This window comes from Etheostoma cragini, chromosome 3, assembly GCF_013103735.1.
Source record: "Etheostoma cragini isolate CJK2018 chromosome 3, CSU_Ecrag_1.0, whole genome shotgun sequence".
NCBI classification, from domain to species: domain Eukaryota; kingdom Metazoa; phylum Chordata; class Actinopteri; order Perciformes; family Percidae; genus Etheostoma; species Etheostoma cragini.
Genome location: NC_048409.1, coordinates 4,880,132 through 4,897,222, shown reverse-complemented (window position 1 = coordinate 4,897,222; position 17,091 = coordinate 4,880,132). Strand labels below are relative to the sequence as shown.

At 41.2% G+C, this 17,091-nt stretch overlaps 1 protein-coding gene across 7 annotated transcripts in view; it reads left to right on the top strand.

Moving 5' to 3' along the window:
* Positions 1-17,091, top strand: part of nbeab (neurobeachin b) — a 258,747-nt gene that overhangs the window by 63,862 nt on the left and 177,794 nt on the right. For all 7 annotated transcript variants that reach the window (XM_034866233.1, XM_034866253.1, XM_034866267.1 and 4 more), the window contains 6 exons: positions 4,428-4,659; positions 6,188-6,288; positions 6,565-6,660; positions 10,055-10,176; positions 12,712-12,838; positions 15,518-15,637. In XM_034866233.1, the coding sequence (XP_034722124.1) occupies positions 4,428-4,659; positions 6,188-6,288; positions 6,565-6,660; positions 10,055-10,176; positions 12,712-12,838; positions 15,518-15,637 (798 nt within the window). The remainder of the gene's footprint in view (positions 1-4,427; positions 4,660-6,187; positions 6,289-6,564; positions 6,661-10,054; positions 10,177-12,711; positions 12,839-15,517; positions 15,638-17,091) is intronic.

Genomic DNA, 17,091 nt, shown 5'->3' with positions numbered 1-17,091 from the left:
AAAGTCCTTTTGAATAAAAACACATTCACAAAGAAAAATCTGTGTTGCCAACAGTGACGTTGTAGAGCGCCCTCTGATGGACAGACTATGCAGCGCCAACGCTCAGAACATGGTTGACAGTCCGTTTTTTTGTTTTTTAAATATTCATTTATCAGAATCATTTATTTGTCATTATAGATGATTCTGATGAATAAATATTAAAACTAATTTTTTAAATTGGCCATTATAAATGTCGATACTGATATATCGGCCTGCCTCAAGACCTAACGCAACACACACAGAACATGGAAGGTGTGTTGTTTTTGATTCTCGGCATGTGGGTGTTGCGTCTGTCGCCAGCAGTAATGACTCAGTAATTAGTGGCGATTCTCTCCGATCGATCAGTAGTCTGCAGGTTTTCACGTCACCTCTTGGAATCGCCTCATTTCGCTGGGAACCTCCATGGATGGCGATACTAAAAAAAAGTACCTGTTGGCAGATACCAAGTACTTTTTTTTCATAATTGAAAACCAAAAAAGGCGTGTCAAGGTGAGTCAAGCCGGTGCTGTATATTGGAAAAATGCCATTAGCCCGGTGATGAGCTGTAGTTGTTTGCTGCTACTTGTTTAGCTACGTGACGTTCAGTCCAACGTTCCATTTCTTTCTCACCAGACGATGGAATAATTTCTTCCTTTGCTGTCTGGTGGACGCCCATTAAGGAAACTCCAGGCTGGCTGCCATAGGCCTTTAATTTAGGAGTGGAATCTCTCTAGCTATTCTACCAAGAAGGCCTAATTAATGGAGTGTTACAGAGATTGTTGTCTTTTTGACACATTCTCCATCTCTGCAGAGGAACTCTGAAGCTTAGTTAGAGTGGCTATTTGGTCCAAATGAAGCTCCAACAAACAGTCCTCGTCAATCCAAACAGTTTTTTTATGTCCTTCCCCTATCCCCAGATTAGTGCTATCAATTCTGTTGACTGCACCATAGACCTATTATATCAACTGTGACATACTGTGTATTTGTCCTTTTATTCAAAAGACAGTAGAATCACAGACAGTAAATGAGGTAGAGAAACAGAGGTATGACATGCACAAACATCCCCAGTGTGGGTCCTAACCACTCGCCACCACAAGACCCCCAAATATTTTTTTAAACGCGTTGTTTACTCACGTGTGTAATGCAACCAAATTACTGAAGCAGCTTTATGTTGTCAGAATGAATTGAACTGGTATTGGGATGCATTGGTGGAGCATAAAGACCTTTTAGCAGCTCTGTTTTCACTGCTGTAATATGCAAACAGACCGCAACAGTTTGCCCCAGTACAAAGAATTAGGTCATTTACTTTTCAACATTAATTATGGGGTTTAGATTTAAACTCACTGAAAAGATTTAATTTCCGGATGTCTCAGAGAAGCTCTGCTCTCCACATTTGAAGTGTGTAATCAGTGACTTCATGTCTCTATTTACCTCTTGTAGCATAATGGGTGAAAATGATTCTGCAAATCTGCAATCTACACCACTTCTCAGGATTGTGGCGGGCCTGTGACTAGTTTGATTGTTGATGTAGCTTTGAAGAATAATAAGGTTAAAACTGGGAAAACACATTTACTGACTGTCCTAACTGTTAAGTTAAGGCAGTTTGTCAGTGAACGCGTTCTGTCTAGACCTCGTGGCTCTTTCCCCTGTTGCGTGCAACGATGGCTGATACGAGTCATGATGGCTGCAACAGAAGAGTCTTTTGTCTGACAATAATAAACGGTTAACCTTTGACAGCCTCTGGATCCATAAAATGTCTTCATAAGACAAAAAAGGAACCGCCGTTTTTCTGTCTTCAGCAGTCTGATCTGGATGTCTTTGTCCTGACTTTTTCTCTTCACTTCTTAGTGTTGTACTTTAGGTAGTTTCATCTTTAAAAGTCAGGCATTTGCACATTAACTGAAATTCATAAAGGATCATAAAGCAGAAGGGAGCTTAACAAGTGCCCTATAGACTCTGTTATTAGGTTTTTCATGTGGTTAGTAAAATGCCAATTACGTTTGATTTAGCGGCTTGTGAATCTTGTTTGTCTTATATGAGTGTCCCCAGGTACAGCCACACTAAACACATTATTTGATAGCATATTTTGTGCCCCACATTCACAAAAATGTTGTGTTGTCCGATATGTGTGTGTGTGTGTGTGTGTGTGTGTGTATATATTCCTTTATCTAACTGCCTAGATTGTTTGGGCATGATCACAGTTCTGGTGCCAAACTTCTAAATGTATTACTCGCTGCCCAATAAGACTTGGCCACCAGATGCAACATGTTTCACCCAACAGAAGGATGAAGCAACAAAATGTTGCTTTATTGTGTTTGGCTTTCTGCAGCAGGACATGCATGGTGGCATTATGCAGGTGGCCGGAGGAGTTGCCTGCATACTGATAAGAAACCTTTCACCAGTCTGTTAGTTTGCCATACCTATTAGCAGCTGTATAGATGGCAGACGTTTTGCAGCTTTCTCTGCTTTATAGGAGCCGTCTGCAGATTTTGGCCACTGAGCCGACTGCATACTACCCCCAGTCTGTTTTCAAGCTGTGAAATTCCGGTTATTATCAGTGCCTCACTGATCTCTGTGCTTGTTGACGAAGATGTCTGAATGCTAGCTTTGGAGATTTGTAAAAATATGTAGGCAATGGCTTTGTCATTTTCTTAGAGTAAACTGCCACTATAAGTCGCTGAAATCTATCACTTACTGCTAGGATCTAGCTCCAACAACAGTTGAAAGTAGAGGGTAAAATAAATGTAGCACAACTATGCTGGATAAGCTTTAATTCTATAAATTAGTTTTAAGTGCATAATTTCCAATACAACTTCCTCTAACTTTTCACCTGCACGGTATACCTGAGAGAGTTTAAAGCCCAGCTTACTGTATGTGGAGTTACTTTTCATCTGCACAACAGCTGTACTCTGAGGAAAAACTGTCTTTCCCATTTTAAAATCCAAGCCGTCCACTGTCCACATCATTGTAATGTAATTGCCCAAAGATCTGAGGATGATTGAAGTTAGGCTCAATATAAGCCTCCATGGAATACAGTAGTCTCTTTCCTCTATTTTAGGCTGCTTTTGATTTCACTTGGCCATTACCTGTCAATCACAGTAATGTGCAGTCGGTATCTAGACCCATTTTCCACCTGCTTGCTTTGATGCCCACCAGCAAGTTGTTGTCAGTGCTCTCCATATATACCATGCACTTCTTCAGAGGGCTAATTTCATGGTTGTTGAACTTGAAAAAATGCATTATCGATTGCTGTGTTGTTAATAGTGATTATTGTTTGGTACTCAAAAAGGGGCAGCAGGGCTCATGGGACATCCCCTCCTCTTTTAATGAAATGACAGACTGTTTTGTTTTCATGGGTGTTTAAATTCTGGTCAAATCGTTTTAGAAGAAAAGAGATATCCACTGTCTTCCAGTCCTGGACAGCCATTTAACATCATAGTAGTGACCCGCAAAATATGTGACAGGGTCCTCTTGGGTAATTTCCACTCAAAGAAAAAAACTTGATCAAGTAGAGGGTTGAAGGGCGCCTGGTTAGCTCACCTGGTAGAGTGGGCGCCCATAGATAGAGGTTTACTCCTTGATGCAGCGGTGGCGGGTTCAAGTCCGACCTGCGGCCCTTTTTCTGCATGTCATTCCCGCTCTCTCTCCCCTTTCATGTCTAACCTTTCCTATAGAAATACAGTGGCTTGAATAAGTTTAAACGCCCAGGCTAAAGTTGATTAAAAAGAGGAATAAAAAATATCTTTTGGAAATTTATCTTGATGTCTTCATTTAAAATAATTAGGAAAATCAAACCTTTCACCAATTTGTGAATGAATAATGTATTGTAAATAAATACATGTTCTTCCTTTAAAATACAGGGGACATGAGTATACACCCCTATGTTAAATTCCCGTGGGGAACTTTCCATAAAATCATCTCTCAATGCAAATGAAATCAGCTATTAAGCTAACTGACAGAAAACCATGCCAATCCATGAAATAACTGTCCTTTAAAAATAAAAATTTGCATGCCTCGATGGGAATTTAACATAGGGGTGTGTGTACCTATGCCCCCTGTATTGGTTCTTTGCATTCACAAAGAAAATTGGTCTCCTTAAAACGCTGGATTTTCCATTTTTTTTTAATTAAGGCATTAAGATCAATTTTCAAAAGATGGTTTTTAGTCCTCTTTTTAATCAACTTTAGCATGGGTGTGTAAACCTATTCCAGCCACTGTAAAGTGCTAAAATGATCAAAAAATCCTCTTAAAAAAACTAAACATTCCAGGGTTGAAAGCAGTGCTCGGTGTGAATGTTTAGTTGAGTCTAAATGTGGCTCCGTGCTGAAGCATTGCATCAACAGAATTTGATCCAAACAGCATGTGAAAGCCATATAAATCCGATCTCTCTGTCCCATCTTGTTCTGCAGTTGGTGGGGGGTGAGTTTGATCTGGAGACGAACTTCATCATCCAGGATGCGGAAAGCATCGGCTGCATGGTGGAGCTGTTGGCGCACTGTGACGTCACCTGCCAGGCTGAAATCTGGAGCATGTTCACCGCCATCCTTCGGAAGAGTGTTCGAAACCTGCAAACGAGCACTGATGTGGGCCTCATCCAGCAGGTGCTGCTCAAAATGAGCTCTGTGGACGACATGATTGCAGGTATGAGAATTGTTCATTCTTAGATTTATGATTTCATGTTAATGTCCAGCAAGTACTGTTAACGTGGGTTATGCCTTCTTGGTTTTAGCTTTCAGTCAGAATACCAACTGTCTGTATCTTGATAGATCTGCATTTTGAGTTACAATAGTCTGGCAAAGTTGTTATATCGTATTTGGATGAAAAAAGCTACTGCTAATGGGTATTGTTGCTTCCCAACACTGGCAAGTTTGAAGAAGGAAACTTGGAGGACCACATGTTTTTTTTTAAATCCAAATTTCAGGATCAGGAGTCTTCCACTTTGCCCAGAAAAACAAAAAGGAGATTAAAAAGCGCAAGAGACCGGCAGTTTGAAGTGTGAAGGCTACCTGTAAGACAGGCAGCTGAAATACGTATTTTGAACTGCGTAGCGCTAGAGAGTTGATTGCGATATATGATCTCAGCTAGATGGGTCAAATTCCCACACATTGGAGCTTTAAAGAACACGTAATTTTAAAACTTTCAGAACTGTTTAATTTTCCTCCTCCTATTGTCTATGTTGTCTCAATGCACTCAATGCATGCAAAAACAAAACAGCAAAGGGAGGCAGCAGTGAAATGTAATACTTGTTTTAGACATATTGAAAATACGGAACTAATGAAGTGTAGAGCCTTAGGAGCATGCTTTTTTAATTTGGGTTATTGTAAAACTATGAAAACATTGTCTTAATTCAATAAATTTAAACTATTCTTTAAGACGCCGGTTCATTTAAAAAACTCTCAATGACACTTTTGATACATTTTGATTAAAATTGAATTCACAACAATTGTACTTTACTTCATGAGTCATAGGTAACTTAGGTCTTTAGAGAAATGTTACAGTTTTACATATTGGATCCAGAATATTTTACTGTAGATATACTAAACCTTCATGATGTTCTGTTGACAAATGTTAGACATATTGCCATGACATTTAATATGACTATTTGTTTAGGGATTAGAAATTGTCCAGACGCTAATTGCCGTGTAGCGATCACTGTGTAGTTACATCCTGAACTTTTTTCTACGAACACTGCAGTCTGTAGGGACTACTATTTTTCAGTTTTACCTTTCTGGAACAAGTCCCTGTAGATCTGTAATCGGGTCACTGTGGGATTGTCTGTGGAAGCCATTGTCACTTTGATATTTTTACACTACAAATTGCATCCATACCTTGTGTAACTTATAAATTAGGTATCATCTGATGAAGTTAAAATGTGTTCTCCCAGCGGTGTCCCTGTGCCTCTAAGTTAAACAATTTACAGCTTTGGTTTGCAGGCCAGGTACCATATAATTGTGGTGGAATTGCTGTTGTGATAAATATGATGGAATGAAGCTAAAGTACAGCAAAATTGTTTCTATTATTTCAGGAGTTGATGCATATGAACACAGTGAGGACCTCCTGTGCAGTGTGGATATATGATAATTTCTGTAAAATGCAGCTGCGTTTGATGATTGTCTCTCTCTCTCCTCTTCTCTTGTGCGTGTGTGTGCATGCTATCTTGCTTTTAAAGACTTGCTGGTGGACATGTTGGGCGTGCTGGCCAGCTACAGCATCACAGTGACGGAACTGAAATTGCTCTTCAGCATGCTACGAGGGGAAGGAGGCCTCTGGGTAAGTGATAACAGGGATCGAACGCAAGGAGTTGGACAGAGCGCTGTGTTGGTTTGACGCTGTCACTTGAGTGTCCCCCAGAGAGCCATCACAATGATCTGTGTAGGGCTTGCTCTGTAGTTGACAAACTGCAGAATGAGTGAACAAGGTAATTGGCAGTGTATTGACTGCAGTCTAAACACTCTGAGAGAAAGCCCTGACTGTCTTGTTTTCACTCTTCTTTTACTTCTTTTACTCTTTAAATTGTTTTTTTTTAAATCTTCGCCACCTGTACAGCCGAAGCATGCAGTCAAAATGTTGTCGGTGCTGAACCAGATGCCCCAGAGACACGGCCCAGATGCCTTCTTCAACTTTCCTGGTCGCAGTGCAGCAGTAAGCCTTCACGTTTCCACTCTGCAATCAGTTTTCAAATGGCATGCATTTGTGTACTTTTATGAAGCCCTGCAGTTTATCTAGGGTAGAAAAAATTGATTATGAACGCACACAAATTAACAGAACAAACCATCTCTTGCTCCATACGACAATGGATGTCAAAGAATACATAGGTGAACAAACAACAAAAATCTGAAGTTAATCCATATATCAAAAAATGTACCTCTGATATCTGCTGGGTTTCATAAAGTAATTTGTTGTGAAATTGTGATGTGTGTTTATCACAGGAAGGGTTATTTTGTTATGGTGCATTATTAGTATCTTTTGTTGATGGATCCATTAAAATTCAATGTGCCTCACCTACGTCATTTTATCAACAAATCCATCTTCGTCCGCTTATCCGGGGTCGGGTCTCGGGGGAAGCAGCTCCAGCAGGGGACCCCAAACTTCCCTTTCCTGAGCCACATTATCCAGCTCCAACTGGGGGATCCCAAGGCGTTCCCAGACTAGGTTTAAGATACAATCCCGCCAACTAGTACTGGGTCTTCCCCGAGGCCTCCTCCCAGCTGGACATGCCTGGAACACCTCCCTAGGGAGGCGCCCCAGGAGGCATCCTTACCAGATGCCCGAACCACCTCAACTGGCTCCTTTTGACGCGAAGGAGCTCCTCACAGATGACTGAGCTTTTCACCCTATCTCTAAGGGAGACACCAGCCCTCCTCCTGAGGAAACCCATTTCGTCCGCTTGTACCCTGGATCTCGTTCTTTCGGTCATGGATTTAGAAACTGACCAGTAGATTGAGAGCTTTGCCTTCTGGCTCAGCTTTCTTTTAGTCACAACGTTGCGATAAATGGAATGTAAAACCGCACCCTCTCCACCGATTCTCCGACCGATCTCCTACCCCATTGTCCCGATCGCGAACCCGAGCACCCCAAGGTATTTAAACTCCTTCACTTGGGGTAAGGACTCATTCCTTACCTGGAGAAGGCACTCCATTGGTTTCCTGCTGAGACCCATGGCCTCAGATTTTAAAGGTGCTGATCCTCATCCCAACCACTTCACACTCGACTGGAACCGATCCAGTGAGTGCTGAAGGTCACAGACCGATGCCATCAGGACCACATCATGAGATCCCCAGCCCACTGAACTCCCAGGCTCCCTCCGGGATCCTTGCGAGAGTGAAGATCTGATCCGTTGCTGCACGACCAGGACAGAATCTGCATTGTTCCTCTTCAACCCAAGGTTTGACTATCGGCCGAACCCTCCTTTCCAGCACCTTGAGTAGACTTTCTCATCATTCTCCAGCTCTGCCTATAACATAGAGGGTGTATTAGCTGTATTTTGGAGTTCCTCAAAGTGCTCTTTCCACCGCCCTATTACATCCTCAGTTAATTTCAACAGCATCCCATCCGGATGGTTCCCCGCTTCCCCTTCCTGAGGTGGCAAACGGTTTTCCTGAAGCACCTTGGTGCCGACCCAAAGTCCTTCTCCATGTCTTCTCCGAACTTCTCCCATGCCCACTGCCTTGCCTCTTTCACGGCAGTGGCCGCAGCCCTTCAGGCCCTTTGGTACCCTGCAACTTCCTCTGGAGATAACATATCCCGGAAAGACTTCTTCTTCAGTCGGATGGCTTCCCTGACCACCAGTGTCCACCACATTATGAGGCACCTATGACCCAGAGACCGTAGTTCCCTGCTGCCAGCTTTAGCAATGGGACATTTTAACATTGTCTACTCAGGTTCAATGCCCCCAGCCTCCACAGGGATGCACGAAAAGCTCCGCCGGAGGTGTGAGTTGAAAGTCTTTCGGACAGGGGCCTCCTCTAGACGTTCCAAGTCTACCTGCAATACCCCTTTGGGCTTACCAAGGCTGTCCATAACATACAGCCTCAGATCAGATGAAATGATTATAAAATCAATCATCGACCATCGGCATAGGGTGCTCTGGTACCAAGTACCAACACTTATGAGCATCCCTATGTTTGAACATGGTGTTTGTTATAGACAGTCAATGACTAGCACAGAAGTCCAACAATGAAGAACCACTCTGGTTTAGATCAGGAAGGCCGTTCCTCCCAATCATGTGTCTCCGTCAAGTCCCCCAGCAGAACTATGACACTAAAGCTCCACGCAGGACTCCATTAAAGGTCTCCAAGAAGGCCAAATACTCCAAGCTTTTGTGTTTTTCCCACAGGTTGTGGGCCCATGGGATGTTCGTCATTTTATGATTTTCCATAATAAGAACAGTGTGGCAAAGTTTTTTTCCTAGGTTTATGGAAGACTTATGAAAATGTTGTTTTTCAATCAATTTGTGTATAAGTATTATCACTTGTCTATGTGCCTAAATGGTAGAAAAGCTAGAGCAGATAACAAATAAATAACACTTTAAAAAGCTTACAGATAAACTTGCTAAAGAAGGGCCAATAGGGACAGAGCCATTTAGTTAGTTTTTAAGCTCACATTGATTTTTTTTTTTTTATTGATTTTTGGGGCATTTTAGGCCTTTAACTGACAAGATAGATGAAGACATGAAGAAAGGGGAAGGGGGGGGGATGACATCAAGCAAAGGGCTGCAGGTCAGGGTCGAACCCTGGCCCGTTGCGTCAAGGAGTAAACGTCTATATATGGGCACCTGCTCTACCAACTAAGGTATCTGGGCACCCAGCTCACATTGATTTTACAAGCATTTGGCTTAGGTTGTGCCCAAAATTGCTTGGGTGCTGCGCCCAAGCCTCATAATGGCGTGGAAAACCCTGAAAAAGATAAGTGCAGTTTGGGCTGCTGATAGTTTCACTTGGGAGTTGACGTGTTGAGAGAAAGCCGCAACAGGAACAATTTAGAGGGAGATGGGACACCTGTGTCAGGGTGTACTGTTCATTACCTTTTGCATCTTTTTACATCATGCCAAAGCAGGTAAGCAAATGAGTTAGATTCATTAGATGTCATTTTTTCCTAATGGTTAAAGAGTTGTTTTGAACTACTGTCCAGAATCTTAGAGATTAATAGCCACTTTTCCTGAATGCAAATAGGAAATAAATCATGACTGGATTTATTTCATAGAGGCTGGACACTGCCGTCATAAAATATTCAGCATGAGCAGGAATTAGGATGTGATCCGTCGTCCAGTAACATTATGGAGGTCACTGCATATTTTGCAATTTCCTGTGTTTAATATAGTGATCTAAATGCATAGAACATACACATTTGTGTGACAGAAGCAAATAATTTAAATTTAATAAGTATTAGTCACAAAAGAAGAATAAAAAGTTTTTTGCTCAGGTTTATTTCTACATCTCAATTTTACCTAAACTTATTTAGTAGAGGCAGTGCAACAGATCTTTAAACAATTGTCTCTTCTACTGCATCATTTCCACCCTTTTGTGTTTTGTCCCAGGCCATTGCTTTACCTCCAATTGCCAAGTGGCCTTATCAGAATGGGTTTACATTTAACACCTGGTTCAGGATGGATCCCTTGAATAACATCAATGTTGACAAGGACAAACCATATCTCTACTGGTGAGTAAACTAGTACATACTGTACATGCATGCACCATGTTTCCAGTGTCCTGGATATGCTCTCTCACCGGGACGCTGTACATTCCTATTATGACATCAGAGAGAAGAAAAAGACACTTTCCTCTTTTTCATCAATCTAATTGCTTTAGCTTTGTATTAGGAATCGCTTCCTTTCTGCAGAGGCCCATAAAGCTACCAGCAGCTTTAGTGACAAAGCAATATGCTGTCTGATGCTCTGTGACCTACACTGTTTCCCCCCATCTAAACAGATTAAGACTGCAACTTGTTTTTCAAGGTTAAACTAGTTTTACAGACTTTCTCCCCACACACTGGCAACACTTACGTAATGTGGTTTTATGAAAGGGGCTCATTTTTTTCCGGATATTGTTCAGGAGTTATAATGGAGAAAGAGGGGAATTAGGTGAGATTATTGAGATTAAAACCCATGGAAGCATGAACTACAGCGACTGGCTCTGGCTGTTACAGAGGTAGACTGCTGCAGTGGGAGCCACTGTGGAGGTATTCATTTAGATTTGAATATCTGCCACACAAGGCCCACATACCAGCTTTTGCAAAAGCTTGTGGGTAATTATTGCTAAAATCCTTAATCCAGAAGTGCAGTGATATGCAGCTGCCGCTCTTTCTGGTCATTAGAGCAGCTTTGGGAGGAAATCACTGAATACAATGGGAGATATAAGAGTTGTTGAACGCAATGGCAGAGAAAGTGGATAATAAAGATGAAAAGGTAGATTTGGCTGACAGAGGAGGCTGTTACCACTAATTGGTCAGCGATAACAGTTGGTTCCACTGAATTGCCTGCTGGCTGCCATTGATTTACCTAACATCTACTTACCTGGGAAGGACTTGTTCAGTGTTTCTCTGATGTGTAACATGAAAAAGAAAAATAACTTTTGCCTAAGCTAACTTGTTGGTATTCATGCAACAATTCCTTACTGACGGAGTAGCTCAGATAGCTCAGAAATGCCAAGCTAATCCCTTTTTTCTACATTGCTCCGAGGGCCTCGATGCTCAGTGGCATGCTGTGTAGACAACAAAATAGAATTCTATCTCTAGAAACGGAATAAGGTGGCGGCACTACCTGATGTGTAATCACAAGCAGGCTTGTCCACTGGAGCGTCTTGGCTGGCTCACTGGTAGCTAGGTGTGGGGCTCTATATGCCTCGGGCCCTTCATGCACCGCACAGCATTACAGCCCATGCTCTCTTCATCTGCCTGGTCAAAGTGGTCTGTTGGTTTTAGATGATCCCAATGGATGGTGTTGATGTGGGGCTTGGAAGACGGTCGACTGCTGTAGACCTGAAGATAGGGGAATGTAGTGAGTACATGTTGGAGGTGAAAACTTTGTCATTCGACTGCACATTCAAAATATACAGTTGAGTGAGATTACGTTGCAAGGCTCCGAAAAAATGAAAAGAAACAGAAGACAAGTAAAAAGAGAAACATAAAAAATATAAGTGTGTACTATAAAATAAAAAAATATTTTAAGACGATTATGACAAGTGCAAATATCAGTAGCAGCAGGGTGTATTGCAGTGAAAACAGTTAAATGAACAATATACATTTAAAGTTACTTAGTGCAAATAGGGTTCACAGTGTCCATGTAAAGTGACTAGTGTCATATGGATGGGGGGGGGGGGATTGTTGGGAGTTCAGCAGGCTTATGATGAAGCTGTTGTGGAACCTGGTTGTTCTGCATTTGAAGCTGCTGAACCTCTTGCCGGAGGGCAGCAGGGAGGACAGTCCATGGTTGTGTGTGGTGGTGGGGGGGTCCTTTATGATTGACTGAGCCCTGGTCTGGCAGCGTCTGCCAGCAGTGTCTGAAAAGGATGTTCAATCCAAGTAGGGAAAGATTAGAGAACTAGTGTAGTGGCGCAAGGTTGTTTGTGCGTGCGCGCAGGATGTGAGCTGCATAGGGCCGGCTCGTATTGTATACAGGTGGCATTTCCTCACTGCTGACAGGATATATATCTCTTTATCTGTGGAGTCAAGAAGATTAGAGGATCTAGAGCTTAAGTGTGTCTCATCAACTAAGTGGTTTTCTTGTATTTTCAGCCTTGTAGTTGTTCCCATGCTTGCACAATTTTCACTAGCTCTCCCCTTGGGTGTTTCCACCGTTCTTGCTGGTTAAGCATATTATCATATTTCTCATAAGATTTGTAAGAACTACCTGTCAATTACCCGTGCAAATTGCTTTGTGTCTGCATAGCGCGAGGAATTTAAAAATGACATTGGCCCCAATCTCATCAGGCAGAAGAAAGCATTCACTTCAATTATTGGTTGGTATGATTGTTTTGTTAAGGAGAAAACATCCAAATAAATTCCTTATAACTAAAAATACTTGATAACTTAATAATAGTTAAACTGCATACCTTGGCAGTCAGAAACCTTCCAACCTCCGTTGGGTTGAAATGTATTTGACCCTTCTCGTTGAGATATGAATTAGGTTTACCCTGTTAACTTTGATATATGCTGTATACTGTGCGTTTTCCTGTTTTTCTGTTTTCCTGTTCACAGCTATCGGACCAGCAAGGGCATTGGGTACTCTGCACATTTTGTCGGTAACTGCTTGATCGTGACATCGCTCAAGTCCAAAGGAAAAGGTTTCCAGCACTGTGTGAAGTATGATTTTCAGCCCAGGAAGGTAAGAGCGGCTTTGGGTTTTAATCATGTGTTCCAGCTGGTAAACCACATATGATTATGTTGAATTCAAACAGCGTACCCTCAAGACATGCTCAGTAATTACGTCGTAGTATAAGTAAGGCACATATTCAAATTAAGACGTACTTTAATGATCCCACAAAGGGGAAATGAAAAATAAAATGACTCTGTTAGTTATTACACACCTGCGTTAGACTTATACATGCCTTAATGGAGACATCTCAGAGTTAGGGGGCTGCCCATAACAGGCACCCTGAGCCATTGGGGGTTGGCAGTGCCCAGTAGGTGATCTGGCACCTTTCCAGCTGCCACTCCACACTCCGTACTTGGTCCTGCATAGGGACTTGAACCGGCGACCCTCCAGTTCCCAATCCCCTACGGATTGAGCTACTATCACCCCCAATTTACGAACCCCATCTGAACATGTATTGCATTAAACCAACCACTTATGCCATTAATGCGCTTCAATGTGGCCTGTTTTCAAACACCCTGTAATTTACCCCTGACTCCCTAACCACCACCTGTTCGTTTGTTCATTCGTTCGTTCACCGCCATTACAAACTTGTATGTCAACACATATACCTGAAGTATTTACGACTCACAGAGGAGTCTTACAGGTGTAATAGGATGTAAATGTAGATGAGAAAATGAAACTTAATCTAGCATGGAATGTGTAGCGGTCCCCGCGGAGGAGGAAAACCAGCTCGAAGCATGTGTCAAACAATTACAGCTTTCACAGAACACCTGGGAACAAGCATTCCTCTCATTCCTACTGCCACAGTGCAGCCATCGTTTTGCAGGAGCTCTTAGAAGATAAAACATGTTGAATTAAGTTTTTAATTGATTTTGGGTTCTGACATCTGCGGATAAGTGCCGTTCTAAATTACCTGCGGGCAGCTTGCACTCTTCCCCTCAGCCTCAGTAAGTGAGTAAAACGGCTGTTATTCCATCAGACTGCTCACAGTGCCCTGCATGGGTCAGACTGAAACAATGAGCACCCAGTCACAGAAAACAAAGACAACCTGTTACCTGCCGATGTCGTTGTGCCAGTCTGGATTTTTTTTGAGTCTGTTCTGTGTTGCCAGATGGCAGTCTGCACCTCCAAAGTTTTGAACAGGCAGATTTATTTATGTGTTAACTTTCTTTTATATGTTTTCTGATAACCAAGAAAAGTCAAATTAAGACATTCTTAAGACAACACATTTTCCCCATAAAGTCTTAAAAATAAAAGTAATTGAGAGCCTAGAGACTCTGAATGGTTGCGAGCTCTGGACCAATCTCAGTTGTTTGTGTTTATGAAAGCGGGCTTGTTGATGCTCCTGATGCTGATGTAGATAGACACAGTTTCATGAAATGCAGCTACAATATGTAGTTATTAATGCTCAAGTGAATAAATAATACATCTACAGTTTCTGCATAAGCAATTATGAGCGAAGCATTTCAAGCTTAGATTGCTATATATACAGTACTTCAGATATGTTCCACTTTAATGACTTGGTGAGTGGACCATACAAACGTTAACATGTAAAATGAATTCAGACTTTAGAGAGAGCTGGTGACAAACCTTTAACTCTGAAACAAATACCTATGCATACCATAATTTTCTTTTCTAATGTTGTTATAGTTGCCTTTGATGAAACGTCAAAGTATTTATAATGGATGATGTTTGATTCTGCAATTCTTAAAGCCACGTGAGGACAAATCATGCACAGTTTAGGGCTTTCTAAGAAATATTAAAGTAGAAGCCCCTCCCTGTTTCCCTCTCTTGCCACACAGTTGTGTAATCAGTGTCTCTTTTTATGGGTTTTTAAATGTTTTGTACCCACTTTACATGTCACTTCTCTAGCTGTAGAGTTGACAAGTTATACAGTGTTGCTCATAAGTTAACGTACCCATGTTAAAGTTAACTAAAAAAGAGGAATAAAACAACTATCTTTTGGAAATAGATCTTAATGCCTTAATTAAAACCATTAGGTTGAATCCAACCTTTAAGGACTCCAATTTTCTGTGTGAATGAATGTGAATAATGTATTGTATATAAATTAATGTTCTTCCTTAAAATACCAGGGGCACAAGCATACACATCCCTATGTTAAATTCTTATGGAGTCGGGCAGATTTTTATTTTTAAAGGCCAGTTATTTCATGGATCAGGATACTATGCATCCTGATAAAGTTCCCTTTGCCTTTGGAATCAAAATATCCCCCCCATCATCACATACCCACAACTCTAGGTATGGTGCAGCGTGTGCGATGATGTGGGGGGGGAGCTAGTTAGTTAGTGTTTCATCCCTGAATAATTACAGCCAGTGTCTAACATGGCTCTCTGCAGCGATGACTTGTCTTGTCTCGTAGCCTTTTCTCTGATCCATTATTCACAATTTTCCACTGCAGATTTCAGAACATTAGGAAGCAAACCTCACAGCTGTGCCTTTCTAGGAACTTTATCTGAATTCCTCAGTGTTTAAAGAAATGAATGGGAGACCAGAAATGCTGATGATGTGGTTCTATATACCAAACTGAATTGTAGTTTAAGTTAAGTGTAATCAAATGAAGTGTAAAGACTTACAAAGGAATGATAATGACCCACTTACTGAGTGACCCTTTCTGTGGCTCCCTTATTAAATCTTTTTTCTATCTGACTTTCTTCCCCGCCCCCTCAGTGGTACATGATCAGTATAGTTCACATCTACAGCCGCTGGAGGAACAGTGAAATCAGATGCTATGTTAACGGACAGCTCGTTTCTTACGGAGACATGGCATGGCACGTCAACACAAATGATGTAAGCGCTCTTGTTTTTTTACTCCTCCTCACTATTGTCAGCTTTTTCTCCCTGGGTTTGATGTTTATTGGCACAGAACTGACTGAGGCTGCCACATTATGGTCTCACATGGCTATAAATTGTGACATACATACATCTTCAATAGCGCTCATCGGGCAAAATGAGTTTTACCGCATCAACATGGATTCCATGGGTTTTTCATGGATTTCACTCCGATATATGACTGGCAGTCTTAATTTAAATCTCCATCTTTCATAGAGTTGCTCTGCAGAAGAGGTGAAAGATGGCATATCAAACATTTGAAGAACAGATGTATGTGTAGAGTGAAAAATGGCAAGATCTCAGAAGCTACTTTAGATGTGTACAGAAACAGAGATTGTAAATACCATGACACCGATCTCGTTTCAAATGGATGGCATTGTATGATATTGCATGTTTGAATGACTGTAAGCCAAAATGAAAACCTGTTTTTACACATAACACAAATTTAAAAAAAGTAATTTGCACTTTCAGAGATGAGGCACGTTTCCCAAGGTGTGCTTCACACTGCAGCTGTATTCAAGGGAAGATTGCACAAACGACAGGATGAGATTTTAAGTGTGGTTCATGAAATATTCCACCACATTAAGTAGAGCTTTTTCTGTGGAAAAATGTTCCCACACCTGAAGTGAAATGTACTGCATTGGCTGCAGACACAGTTGCATCACAAAGGCAAAGAAATCCTAGCAAAGACGCAGCAACGGAATAGTTTATATTATTTTATTTCAACCGACGGACACGTGACGATTTATTGAATGAGGTGGCATAAGAAAATCACAACCCCACATCAGAGTACTATGTAAGGCAACATACTACACCCTTGCATCTTAACATTGCCCGCCATCCACATTATTTAAACAAGGGCGGATGTTTTCTCAACAAAAATTAAGAAGTCCCTCACATTAAAATTCAATTCAAAATAACATTCAAAGAGATTGGCAACAACTCAAAGTGAAGAGTGAAGTCACAAACGATCTGGATAGAAAATATTGGGTAACACTTTACTTGAAGGTGGGTACATAAGAGCGACATTGTCATGAACACAGGACACTGTCATGACACACTCATGACACATGAACCGTAACTATAGCTTGGCATGACAAAACCGAAATGACTCTTACTAAAAAAAGTGTATGTCATGGTTTTTTGACTTTTAATGTTTATGACAGGTTTATGACATTGTATTGTCACTCTTATGTAGATCCCTTCAAGTAAAGTGTAACCAAATATTGTAAACTGACCACTAAAAGTGAAGCTAGATGTGATGTCTTCTAACACATAGATAAACTGAAAAAATTTGTATTATCTATATCATTTTGTTTCTCTTCATCTGTTCTTTCATTACTGTTAAGATTCTGATAATAAAACCAAAATGTTCTTAATTTTCTAGAGGATTTTCTATCATAGCATTGTGC